Genomic DNA, 13719 nt, shown 5'->3' with positions numbered 1-13719 from the left:
TACATCTCTCCCTTTTTGTGTGTGTAACTCCTTTATCCAAGAGTGAGAAATCCGGCCTCGATTATTAATATGTTTATTTATTTGGTTAATTCCCCGATGTATTCACTTGCTCATGCTGCTGCCCACCCGCTCTCTGTCCCCATCCTCTTATCACCCTGCTTGGGATCTGACGCCTCCTGTTGGGCGGCCCCATCGTGACTTTTCAACTCACTCTGTGTGGGCTCTGACCCTGTGCCAGGCCACTTCTCCAGGGGTGGGGGTGGGAGGGGGCTTGACTCCCCATGCTGGGCCATCCCCTTCAACCCCGCCATGGGTGTCTTCCTCATTCTGCTCAGGCTCTGATTGCATGTGCCAGGTCACCCCTTCAGGAATACCCTCCTTACTTTGCTTGGGCTCTGATGTCTCATGTCAGGCTGCCCTCGCCTCCCGCGCGGTCTCCCTCCTCTCTCCACCTGACCCTGACTCCTCACCCCAGGCACCCCCTCCTCATGGCTACTCTCCTCACCCCACATGGAATCTGACACTTTGCACTGAGCAGCTCTCCTCCACAGACACCCTCTTCACCCCGCTTGGGGCCACCATGGTACCACTCCTCCCGCCAAACTGCTGTTAGGACCAAAAAGAACGTGGGGGTATTCTATTTCTCCAGTTCTTTCATATTTGAGAGTGTCTGCTTGCTGTTTTCATATTTCAGCAACATCTGGGCTGGATGAAATATTTTTGGGGTTTCGCTTTTCCCCCTTAGAACTTTCTAGACATTGCTCCATTGTCTCCTGGCGTTAGGTTTCTGTGAAGAAGTCTGAGGTCAGCCTAAACGATGTTCTATCCTCTTGCTCTTCCCCCAAGAGATTTTTATATTTCTGCCCGTCGGGGGGGTTCAGTAAGGAAACAGAAATCACACCAAGTATCGTAACAGAGTTTATCCCGGAGGATTGCGAAGTCCTCTGTCATCTGAAGTGGCATCTCTACCTGAAGCGGCAGGTAGAGAGCACGAAGATGTTACGGAGGTAACAATCACAAGAGGCAGCCACTACCCTCTGGACTGACTTGGGAGACCAAAGGGAAGAACTTGGCAGTGTTAGAGCTTTGAGGGGAACCTCAGACCTCGGGGGGGGGGAGGGGGCTTTGGCAGTCTGGTGCTCATGTTTCTGGAGTGGCGGGTGGGGAGAAATGAGGCTGGTTTTATGAATTTGAAAAATTGCAAAGCAGACCCAGTGGCTTGTGGAAGAAACAGCTGGGATGAGGCAGCGGCGGGTGGTGCTGACAGGAGGAGGCACTCCAGGGGAAGACGGTGAGAAGCAGACAGGACAGTGCAGCAGGAAGTGGACAGGTGGGAAGTAGTTACCCCCTAGCCTTTCAGTCTCCTCCCATCATTCCCTATTGGCAGAACCTGCCCCAGCTGGCAAAGGAGAAATGTGGTTTGCAGGGTCCCAACTGCATCATCACAAAGCTGAATATGGGGACTGGCCTTGAGGTTGAGACACGATAGCTTAATAACTGGAACAGCACTTTAATTAGAATATTCATTGATCTTGAGTGCTTCCAATCAATTTTTTCCCTGGAGCCTAGTATACTCTTAGTCTTCATATGCTACCCAGTCTTTTCAGGGAAATTCTCTTGTGTCCTTCAAAAAAACTTTTTTTCTTTTACTGTTTATTCGTTTTTGAGAGAGAGAGAGAGACAGACAGACAGACAGACAGGGGACAAGAGGGCAAGGGGCAGAGAGAGACAGAGGCAGAGAGCAGGCTCCAGGCTCTGAGCAGAGCCTGACGTGGAGCTCGAACCCACAAATCGTGAGATCATGACCTGAGCCGAAGTTGGATACTTAACTGACTGAGCCACCCAGGCACCCCTCTTGTGTCCTCTATTTTTGCAAATATTTTCTATTTAATTTATTGGGTGCTCAACCTCAGAATTACCAATTTTCCTTTGATTGGGTTATCTTTGTCTTCCATAACTGTTAGCTTTTTCTCTAATTGCTTTAATCTCTGAGTTTTTCTTCCCCATCCTCCATGCTTTTCTTTTTTTCTTTAATTTTTTTTTTCAATTTGTTTAAATTCAAGTGAGTTATCCTAAGTTTAGTATTGATTTCAGGAGCAGGACCCTGTGATTCATCACTTACATATGACACCCAGTGCTCATCCTAACAAGTATCCTCCTTAATGCCCATCCCCCTTCTAGCTGATCCCCCCCCATCCTCCCTTCCAGCAACCCTCAGTTTGTTCTCTGTATTTAAGCGTCTCTTATAAAAAAAAGTCTCTTATGGTTTGCCTCCCTTTCTGTTTTTGTCTTATTTTTCCTTCCCTTTGCCTGTATTCATCTGTTGTGTTTCTTAAGCTCCACAAATGAGTGAAATCATATATTTCTTTCTCTGACTTATTTCACTTAGCACGATACCCTATAGTTCCATCTACGTTGTTGCAAATGGCAAGATTTCATTTTTTTCATTGCTGACTAATATTCCGTTGTATATATGTACCACGTCTTCTTTATCCATTCATCAGTTGATGGACATTGGGCTCTTTCCATCCTTTGGCTATTGTCGATAGTGCTGCTATAAACACTGGGGTGCATGTGCTCCTTTGAATCAATACCTAGTAGTGCGATTGCTGGGCTGTAGGGTAGTTCTGTTAAACTTTTTGAGGAAACTCCCTACTGTTTTCCAGAGTGGCTGCTCCAGTTTGTATTTCCACCAACAGTGCAAAAGTATTCCCCTTTTTTCCACATCCTTGCTAACATTTGTTGTTTCCTGAGTTGTTAATTTTAGCCATTCTGACAGGTGTGAGGTGGTATCTCATTTTGTTTTTGGTTTGTATTTCCTGGATAATGAGTGATGTTGAGCATCTTATGTGTCTGTTAGCCATCTGGATGTCATCTTTGGAAAAGTGTCTATTCATGTGTTCTGCCCATTTCTTCACTAGATTATTGTTTTGTTTGGGTGTTGAGTTTGCAAATGACATATCAGATAAAGGGTCAGTGTCCAAAAACCTCCATACTTTTCTTAGGCGTTGTCTCTATGTCAGTAATGTAGTTTTTCTAAAAAAAAATTTTTTTTAACGTTCATTTATTTTTGAGACAGAGACAGAGCATGAACGGGGGAGGGGCAGAGAGAGAGGGAGACAGAGAATCGGAAGCAGGCTCTAGGCTCTGAGCCATCAGCCCAGAGCCCGACACGGGGCTCGAACTCACGGACCGTGAGATCGTGACCTGAGCCGAAGTCGGACGCTTAACCGACTGAGTCACCCAGGCGCCCCAATGTACTTTTTAATAATGGCGATTCTATTCCTTGCTGTTTCTGTTGAATATATCATCTCCATTGTGATCTTATATGGTCCTCAATTTGTTTCCTTAATCTTTCTTCCCCTGGAACCTTCCTTTATTTTAATGCATGCTTTTAGTAAGTGCTTCTAAAGGGTGAAACTGTTTTGAGGAGTTTCATCCTACTTTTTGAGTAATGTTCTGTTCTAGGTTGGGGTTTTGGTCCCTTCTTTGCATTTGGTTTCATTTATATACTTACGCTACACTTTGCATGTGTGGTTGCTGTGCCGTTGATTTGGGTGGCTAAGTCCCGACATTATATTTGTCCGACATAATGGCAGCTGACTGTATTCTTCATCTTGATTCTGTTTTCAAAAAGGGAAATCACGATTTTCATCCCAAACTATATATATTCACTCATTTCTTCATCTTCTCTTAATTCTCTTTTTTTCTCTCTCCACCCCTACCTCCTTAATACCTCTCACTCTTCTTTGTTCCCGGATTCTTTTTTCCTCTCTCACTTTTTCCTCTTTCTTCCTCACCTTTCCAAGTATATTTTCTACCAGTTTTCTTCCTTACCAAAAACCTGAGTTTCCTAGGTCAATAATTTATATAAGGACAAGCATAGGCTTGTTTGTGAGGTCAGCGTGTACAGGTTTTTTAAAAGGCGTTTTAAGGAATTGATGACTTTTTGGCCATATCCAGAGATATAGAAGCCCTACCACAGACGACACAAAATCTCCAAGATGTCCATAAAGAAACGGGAGGCACATGTTAAAGTAAGATAAAGTAGTATCGTATTAGAGGTTTTGTGTCTTAAGTCCCCACCGGTCTAACTTGCAAACTTGGCGGGAACTTGGCTGAAGATGCTTGGGGCATTTTTCCCCCCCTCCTCCTTACCCAAATCCAAATCCAAATCCAAATCCAAATCCAGAATCGTACCATGCTCTGGCCTGTAAGGACAGGGAACTGTTGTAAGGAGAGTGCCTGAGCCTAAATGAGGGACGCATGATGGATAGACTGGGTCCTTACTGCTCCAGACACATGGAAGGAGGAAGTGGAGCAGGACAGCCATCACCATGGTCTTTTTGGCACTCACTGACCCAGCCCAGTAGGCAACTTGGGCCAGTCAGCCTGACTCAGGGGAGTAGTAAAGTAGGTTGGAAAAGAAGATGTCAAGGGTAGTCTTGAATGCATCTCTTTCCTTAGAGCCCCACGGTCCTTGTGTGATCAGGCTAATAAAATATTGTAATAGGGACTCCTTATTAGCCTTTGACTATATGGCCACTGAGCCACACACAAATCTGCCTCTTATCGATAAGGGTGGGGAGTTGAGAGAAGTGGCCTCCATTTTTATTATGAAGCCGTAGTAATTAAGATAAGGTAGGGGTGTTAATGTGATAGACATTCAGGCCAATAGAAGGCAACAGAAAGCCCAGGAAAAGAAACATACGTGTACGGAAAACTTCATACACGAAAGTGACAACAGTGAAGACCATTAGGGAAAGGTGCGGAAAAATAATTTTCCATATAACACTTGGATCCTTACCTTACACTGGATCCAAAAAAATGAATTCCAGGTAGATTACTGCTCTGTGAAAAACATAACTTTAAAACTTGTAGTAGAAAACTAAGGAGTAGGGGTCTTTTTAAAAAATTTTTTTTTTCAACGTCTATTTATTTTTGGGACAGAGAGAGACAGAGCATGAACGGGGGAGGGGCAGAGAGAGAGGGAGACACAGAATCGGAAACAGGCTCCAGGCTCTGAGCCATCAGCCCAGAGCCCGACGCGGGGCTCGAACTCACAGACCGCGAGATCGTGACCTGGCTGAAGTCGGACGCTTAACCGACTGCGCCACCCAGGCGCCCCAGGAGTAGGGGTCTTAATAAGAGTTGGAAAACCACAACTCTGTGCCCTAAGCAAATTTGTTTTTTATGTTTTTAAAAATGTTTATTTCTTAGAGACAGAATCTGCAGCAGCCTCTACACTGACGGCAGAGAGCTCGATGTGGGGCTCGAAATCATGAACCGTGAGATCATGACCTGAGCCACAGTCGGACACGCAACTCCCTGAGCCACCCAGGCGCCCCCCCACCCCCACCCCTTCCAGCAAGTTTAAAGGACAAATCACAGCCAGAGACACCAGGGGACCCCTTTGCAGACTTCTGGAAATCTCTCTGTGCAGCCAGCCTTCTTCTCTGGTGTTCTTGTCCCATAAATTTGAACTGTGGTGGTCTCCTGGATGCCAGCTTTTTTTTTTTTTTTCCCTCAGCCTGGACTATTGGACTCTCTTTGGGTCTCACCTCCCTGTGTTTGGAGTTGGGAGCCGACCCCAGGCAGTAAGCTGGACAGTCCCAGAGCATACCCCAGTTCATCTCTGCCTCTTGGGAATCATCCTCTTGCGTGACCTTTTTCCCCATTATTCTACCTACTTTTGTCTGGTGTTCTGGTGATTTAAGCGGGGAGGGGAGTAAATCGGGTCTCTCTTCTGCCACGGCCAGAAGTGGAAGTAACCCTCCTATCATTTTTGTAAAGTTTGAAAAGCAGAACAGTGATACAGATAGATACACAGACACGAACACATTTAATGGGAAAACAATGAAACCGCATAAAAAATGCCTAGGGCAGCTAAACATCAAATTTGAGAGAACAGTGTCTTAGAGGGAGAGGTGGGAGAAGGCTACTCTGAAATGAAGGTGACAGACGATAATGGCAGAACTTGAGGATTCTTTGAAGCTTCCTAGGAGGTCCGTGGAAGTCCACCATGGGATTCTGTGTAGTTTCTGTGCGCGTGAAGTCTAAGAAAAATGGAAAGGTATACCAAAGGGGGACTAAGTACAGAATGTTAGTTCCAGAGCATCCCCGAGAGATGAAGAAGTGAAAGAGGGTAGTAACTGTGTCTGGAAGCTACCTAAGCCAGAAGGCACCGTTGGTGGGGACAGAATCGCAGCCACAGAGCTGGTGCATCTCCTTTCCTCACCAGCCGGGTCTCCGGAAGGCCTGTGATTTCCCTGCTGGTGCTTTCCTCCTGGTACTTTTCTGTGATGAAACCCTTCAAAATCTCAGCTTCCACGAACACCGCGTTGCTGAGTCACCCATCCGCTCACCTCTGGGTCGCCCCCCCTCGCTCCCGAAGACTTGAGCTCTTGGGTCGTCGTCACGTTCTCTGTTATCCCCACGGATGGCCTCTCTCCGACTTTGGCCTCTGGGTTTCTCACACCACTTTCCTCCAGTGAGCGTCTCCTGCTTGGAGCTTCGCGGTGGCCTCTTGACTGGTTTCCCTTCGTCATCATCATCATCACCACACCCCTCACCCCGCTCCAGTCTGTTCTTCGCACGGTAGCCGGCAGAGTGTCTTTTTTTTTTTTTTTTAATTTTTTTTTTTCAACGTTTTTATTTTTGGGACAGAGAGAGACAGAGCATGAACGGGGGAGGGGCAGAGAGAGAGGGAGACACAGAATCGGAAACAGGCTCCAGGCTCCGAGCCATCAGCCCAGAGCCCGACGCGGGGCTCGAACTCACGGACCGCGAGATCGTGACCTGGCTGAAGTCGGACGCTTAACCGACTGCGCCACCCAGGCGCCCCCAGAGTGTCCTTTTAATACAAGGTCGTGTCCTTTCTCTGCTCCGGATCCTCTGGTGACTCCTGCCCCTGCCCGCCACTTGGGCCTCCTCGACCCTCCTGGAACCTGCTTGGCGTGCCCCTGCCTCGGTTGTGTCCACTGCCGCCTCTGCCTCGTGTGTTTTCTACTGCAGCTACCCACGTGGCGAGTTCCTTTCCTCAGCTTCTGTGGCACCTTCTCCTCAACTGTCCCCTTCTTCACGAGCCTGCCCCTGACGGCTTTATTTAAAACTGTACTCACATCCCCACAGATCTTTCCGTCTCTTCCTCTGCTTTCTTTCCTTCTCCCTGCCACCTATCGGTATGCTATAATTTATGTGTTTACTTTGTTTGTTGTCTGTCTCTCTCCACGGGAATACAAGGTCCTTGAGGACAGGGATTTTTACATTTTACTTATTGCCGTAATACAAGTGTCTACAGGTGCCTGGGTGGCTCAGTCGGTTAAGCATCCGACTTCGGCCCAGGTCGTGATCTCGCGGCTCGCGTGTTCGAACTGACGGCTCAGAGCCCGGAGCCTGCTTCGGATTCTGTGTTTCCCTGTCTCTCTGCCCTTACCCTGCTCGCACGTGCTCGCTTTCTCTCTTTCTCTCTTTCTCTGTCAAAAATAAACATTAAAAAGAATGTAAGTGTCTAGAACAAGGGCCTGGCACAGAGAAGGTGCCCTTAGTGGCTTTGGGGATCCCTGTTGCCCCCATTTTGGGCTTTGAGTGTCAGCTGTGTGGGGTCCTGAGGTCCCAGCTGTGTGACTCCTTCCATTCTCGAGGGTCTCTCCGTGACCCCTCTGCTTCTCCTGGGGACACACAAACCATTTGGTTGCTCCCGTGCCACGAGGGGACACAGCAACACTTCAGGGCTGTCTGAGGCTCCATCCGCCGAGGTGCTCCACGAAACTCTTCCTTGCTGGGCTCTTGTCTTTTCTGGGGCACAGTTCTGGCTCTCAGATCCCACAGCTCTGCCTGGACGTTCTATTGCCTTTGGCTCAGGGAACAAGGACTTGCTCTCTGGGACCCTGTTGACATCTTTTCAGTATTTTCCCGTGCTTTTTTCCGAACCCTTTTCTGGATCTCGCTTTTTCCCTTCCCTCCCCCAGGCTGGAGACTTTTTTCCCTGGTGTGGCGAGGAGGGCCGTCTTGCTTTGGCTCATCTCCTGTCCAAGTTGTGAATCCGTCCCATTTTTCTAAGGGCCTGGGCTTTTGAAATCTAAAACTAGGAGGACGGGCCCTTTCTTTCTGCACTGGGCTCTCCCCTTCTCTTCGCTGAGTAGATACTCACTGGTAATAACCGGGATGCTTTTCTGGAAAGAAGGGGCGTGGGAGAAAGGAAAGGCTAGGGCAGGGGAAATCGTGAAGTATGTAAAAAATACAGTCCCGCCATGTGATGATGATACCGACAACAATAATGTCATTAACGTTGTTCACCGGAGTCATCCGAGTGCTGTCTGTATGACGCCTCCATTAACCATCACAACGACTCCATGGGTATATGTTCTCATGCCTTTTTTTTTTTTTTTTTTTTTTTTTTTTCCCCCATAAAGGCAAGTTGAAGTCTAGTGAGGGAAAGGGATTTGCTCAGGTCCCACATTTGGCAAATAACGGACCTGGGCTTCGGAAGCAAGCCTGCCGTGCAGAAGGCTGTGCTTAGCCACTAACCTCCTGGCCCCTTGGCACCCCGCCCCTCTCCCCCCACTGGAGCCTCGGGACCCTGGGCCATGGAGACGGGGGGTCGGTTGATTCTTCCACGCTCCTGGCACTCATCCAGCAAGAATGGCGCTGGCCTTTCTCTTCCCTCCCTGGCCGGGCAGGCGGGTCTCTCCATGGTGCTCCTGTTGTCAGCCTCTTCCTGGAAAGCTGGCGTCCCTCTCTGCTTCAGGCCCACGTCATTTCCCCGGGGGTGTCCAATCCTCCCTCCCCCCTCCCCCCTCCCGCCCCCACTCCCTGCTTCCCCTTCCCCCCCTCCCTCCACCTTCCCTCCTTCTTCCCTTTCTCCCTTGGGTTTGGCTTTACAAATAAAACATAAATTTAGCTCGTACCACAAAAAGGGAAGAAGAAGCAATAAGTATAAGCAGCACACAGTTTAAAAGTAGACACCCTCCCAGTGGGGCCACAGGCTTTGCAGGGAGGGTACCGAAGGTCTTGAGGTCTCTGGGCTCTCCTTCTCCACCACCCAGTGAGGCTGAACAGAGACCTCCTGGCCTCTCCCCCCAAACAGCAGTGCCTTTTCCAACAAGCAGAAGGCCTGTGGCTTCAAGAGGTCCTCCCAGCTCCATACTATCTCTGTTGTCAAGGGCTGTTCCTTTGGGTAAACAGGCTAACTCTCAAAATCTCCAGTATCAGACTCTGTATCAGTCTCCAGTATCAGTCTTAGTATGACTTGGCTCATCTAGCTAGCTCAGGTCAAGACTCCTAGGGGGCAGTGGGGAGGGAGGGGAGGAGACTTGGGACATGGGGTGGGGGACTGCGAGAGGGCTCTGGGCAGCCGACCAAGGGTGCCGTGTGTGTCTCTGCAGGTGAGGACTCCATCAGCACCCTGGGCCTGATCCTTGGCGTGGGGCTCTCGCTGCTGCTCGTGTCCGTCCTGGGCTACAGCCTGGCCAAGTGGTACCAGCGTGGGTACTGCTGGGAGGGTGAGTGAGCGCCGGACCCTGCCATCCCAGCCCCTCCTCTCCTGTCGCGGTGGGCAAGTTCGGGTGCGGCTGCACACCCTTCAGCGTGGCATCATGCAAAGATATTTCCTGTGGCGGCTGCAGTAGTTGAAGCCTTGAGTGGGAGTGGCTGAGCGCTTGAGGAGGGGGGTGTGGGGTACTGGGCTTTTATTGAGGGAGTGAGGGCTCCTCCTACCCAGCGGGTAGCTGCCTTTCTTTTCCCTCAGAGCCCACAGGAGTCCATCCCCAAGGCCCGTGTGGGGCCCGAGGCCAGGGGCCCCACTCGGGCTCCTTGTGTCTCTTTTCCCCTGCCCGTGGGTCCTGGGCACCCCCCTCCCGAGTTCGCTTCAGCTTCCCTGGGAGCCTTCGGGAATTTGCTGCGGGACTCCCAGCTCTGAGCCACACCTGTGCTTCCCACAGGACCGGGGAGAGTTGGCAGGGCATGCGGGAATCCCCAGAGGGAGAGAACATTTCTCAGGTCTGCAGTGGATGCCCACAGCGTCCAAAAATGTTTGTTGAGCACCTACTATGTGGCAACGCGCTTTCGCCCTATACGATTTTCTTTAAAATTCCATGTAAGGATGGGATTCTTAGTCTCTGGTTTTTATAGACGAGGCTGGAGGGCCGAAGTCACAGGGTTAGAGACAGGCGTAGTCCAGGTTCAAGCCCAGCTCTCTTTCTTTTGGACTCTAAGCTAGGACTGTCTCTTTCCCAGGGTAATCAGTACCGGTAATGGAGGGGGGGATGCCTAGCGGCAGGATCTGCCCCCCAAAACTGGTGGTTCTGTCTGGGCAGATGGGGTACACCAGTGGGCGTGGGGCAGGCAGTAGACAGTGAAGCAGCGTGGGGCCCTCCCACAGCATCCTGAGGTCCAGCCCAGCCACCCCCCTCCTCCCAGATGGGGTGAGGGAGCACCAGATGTTCTCAGACAGCTGATGGGCAGGTCTCCCTGGAGGTACTAACTCTCTCTTTTCTGATTGTCTTCCTAGGGCCTAATTTTGTCTTCAACTTGTATCAGATCCGGTAAGTAAATCCACGGCAGGGGTGGGGTTAGGTACGGAGCCAAAACTTATGGTTTCTCTTCCTTGTCCCTTCCCCATCCCCCTAAGCACACCAAGGAAAAGGAAGGAGCCAGGGTCTGTTTACAAAGTGTCACGAATGAAAACTTGAACTTGGACCGGATTATGTAAGACCATGCTGATGGTGACCCTCCTAGCATTTACCACCCTCCCCCCGCCCCCCCCCCCGGCAGGGACCAGTCATCCATTTCTTCATTCACTCATCATTTATTCAGGAAGGATCTATTGTCACAGGGGCTGTGGAGTTAGTGTCTAGGGGTACAGTGAGTGTGGTCTCTTGTCTTCAGCCATTTCACTGCTGGTGGTGGACACAGGCCTGACTACAAATCAGATAACCTCGGGCACAGCGTGACGTCAAAGGAAAGGAACCAATGAAGACCACCAGGGATTTAGGGAGTGGGGGTTAGAAAGTCCTCCCAAGCCGTCTTGTCCACTCTCTGCCACAGGGCAGGCCTCCTCCTCCTCTGGCCCCAAGTAATGGTCCTACTCCTGTTCTGAAACGCAAGTCAGTCTGGGAGTCACTGCTGGAAAGTTCTTCCCATGCGCTGGTCTAGGGAGTTGTGGTCCCAAGGAGAGATCAGGTTCTCAGCCCCAAAAACCCGATCAGATCATCTTTCTCAGGAACCTGAAGGAGCCGGAGGCGGGCCCACCCTTCACCATCAGTGGCCACCTCAGCAGTTCAGATCGCGGCTACGTGAAGTTCTCCGACAGGCTAGTCTGATGGGGGAGTGTCAGCCTCTGGAGCCCTGGAGAGGTGAGTGAAAGGTTGGCGAGCTCCTGGGTGAATCTCCTGGCCTGGTCAGGTCCACAGATGGTCGAGACACCCAAGCACTGCTCGGAAACCAAGAGGTGATTCTCTTCATCCCTCCCCGCTTCTTGAGGGGTGGGGTCTCTGGGAGGTGACCTCAGGAACCGAGGCCCAGCGTCACACTGTCCCCACCACCTGCCAACACCAGACAACTCCTTTCCACCTGTGCATTCAACCCGTGTCCTGCCTTCCCTTCCTGGGGAGGTTCTGTTTCTAATCAGATGGCAGCTTCTAGAGTCAGGCTTTCTATCTCAACTCTTTGCTCTGAGCCAAAGGTTCTAGATGGTCACTCTTTCCAAGAAGCATCGCTCCAGAGTGTCATTTCTGAACTGAATGCCTAGGCCATCTCTGCTTTGTAGCTGGCTGGCCCTTGGGTCACATCTTCCCTCCGCCTGCCTTCAAGCCCCTCCCCCTCCACATCGCAGTTGCTTTTTCCCATCCGCCTTCTCTCTCGAGCAGTTCCTCATGGACCCTCCCCCCCTTTTTCTCTCAGCTTCTCTTCCTGCCTGGGAAAAACCTCGCCTGATGCAGTGATTTAGAGGAATTGTTTCCAAGCCTCATCTCTTTGTTGCTCTCCCTTTGCTTTTTCTGCAGGAGGAGGCTCCTGACTCAGCACCTGCTCCTCCGGGGTCCCCGGGCTACTTTCACCCTCCTAGGTCTTCAGGGTCTGGCCTGGTCCCTTGTTGTGGACAGTGAGGAGTCACTCTCGGTGCACCTGGGAGAGCCCCCAAGAGGGGTCTGGGCTCTGGAGACAGTCTGGTAGAGTAGCAGTGGCTTTCTCATAGAAACCAAAATGGCAGGCATTGCCTAAGAGTAAAGACTCCTTCCTAGGTGTCCCTGGGGTTCCTGAGCCTGTGGAGGGGTTCCAGGTGTCCTGGAGAACAAAGCCCTCCCAGCTCAGCCCTGTGTCACCAGGGCCTGCAGACCCAGAAGGGTGCTGTGCATGGGGCGTCCCCAGTCACTTCCCCTTAAAGGGCTGACTCCAGAGGCCGGAAAACCAGTCAGATCTTCAATAGGCAAAGTTATGTGGGAGTGGAGGTGATTCCAGATACTGTTTTTAACCTTCCTACCATAAACCAACTTCCTCTAAGAGCTGAAGGCTGAGCTTGGCCTTTGCCCTGCCCTTCCCCGCTCTGTGCTCGGTTCTGGTGCTTTTCAACCCTCCCGTGCCCCTGTCTGCCACCTGGGTCTGTTTTCCCTGCTGCTGACCAGCCGCCGTGCCTCCCAAATAATTTGGAGGTCGCTACTTAAAATAGTCTAGAAACATGATCTTACTCGATTTTCTAGGCTCCTGCAATGGGTGGGCATGCGTTGGCGGTGGAGAACTCTCCCTGTGTTCTGCATTTCCTGTGCAAGGCTTGACCTGTGATGGGGAGGGCAGACCAGAAATGGTAGGAGTCGGGGAGGAAACCGGGCGAGGCTAAAAAAAAAAAAACAAACAAAAAACCCAGCTAATGCGCGAGGGAAGTCACGAACCAAGTGTAGGCTGATGGACGGTAGAGCTGTCTGCCTTGGGAGTCATTACTTGTTCCTCGGGTCTGTGCCCTGCTCGACCTGAGGTGGAGGCTGCCCTGGGGTGTCTTCTTAGTAGGCCTTTAATGCAGAGTTGTTCAATCCAGAGAGACTGAGCTCCTGGGGCAGCTGTGGACAGAGCAGAGCCTGAGAGAGGCACTGCCAGTGCTGAAACCTGAGTGAAAACAACCTGCCGACGTCCCAGGACCAAGGCCAATATGATGCCGGAGCCCAGGACAGTGATAGGCGAGGAGGAGAGAAGTCATATTATTCGTCTTCCTGTCCTTGCTTCCTCAGGGCATGGTTTCTTTCTTGCTTTGGGCTCTAGCCGATTGAGAAAGAAGGAAGGAAGGAGAGGAGGCATTACCAGCCCCTGTGCCCTCCCTCCCTGCCGGGATCCGGGGGCCATTCTCTCAGCGTAGCCAAGCTCTGACTTAGTAAACCAAATCTCTAGATTTGGAGGTTTTCATCTGGGTCTCAACTCTCTTATCCCTGAGTTGGTGAGAGTCGGGCAGAGCCTTCACAGGCTTTCTATCCCTCTCTCCCTTGAGGGCTTTATTGGGAGAGCGGTGGGAGAGCAGTGAGGAGGTTTGGATGGGCTGACTTTGACATCCTTCTTGGGTTTCAGTTCTGAGGCTGGGCCCCATTCCTGAACTCATGGGGCGTCCAGCCTCAAAAACACTCTCGACAATGCCCTGCTCAGCATGGATCCTGGGTCTGCAGCCCGTACAGGTCCCTGAAGGTGCTCAGGGCCTCAGCAACCTCAGCAACTTTGGGGAAACATGAAAGGTTGGGGCCC

At 50.9% G+C, this 13719-nt stretch overlaps 1 protein-coding gene across 2 annotated transcripts in view; it reads left to right on the top strand.

The window, feature by feature from the left end:
- The window catches only part of SMIM35 (small integral membrane protein 35), a 45380-nt gene extending 34027 nt beyond the window's left edge, over window positions 1-11353 (top strand). For both annotated transcript variants that reach the window (XM_047878903.1, XM_047878904.1), the window contains exons 2-4: window positions 9387-9503; window positions 10511-10544; window positions 11222-11353. In XM_047878903.1, the coding sequence (XP_047734859.1) occupies window positions 9387-9503; window positions 10511-10544; window positions 11222-11321 (251 nt within the window). In that variant the 3' untranslated portion in view covers window positions 11322-11353. The remainder of the gene's footprint in view (window positions 1-9386; window positions 9504-10510; window positions 10545-11221) is intronic.
- The last annotated feature ends 2366 nt before the right edge of the window (window positions 11354-13719 follow it).

The sequence above is a fragment of the Prionailurus viverrinus genome, chromosome D1 (assembly GCF_022837055.1).
Source record: "Prionailurus viverrinus isolate Anna chromosome D1, UM_Priviv_1.0, whole genome shotgun sequence".
Lineage (NCBI taxonomy): Eukaryota > Metazoa > Chordata > Mammalia > Carnivora > Felidae > Prionailurus > Prionailurus viverrinus.
This window is presented reverse-complemented; position numbering and strand designations above follow the sequence as displayed.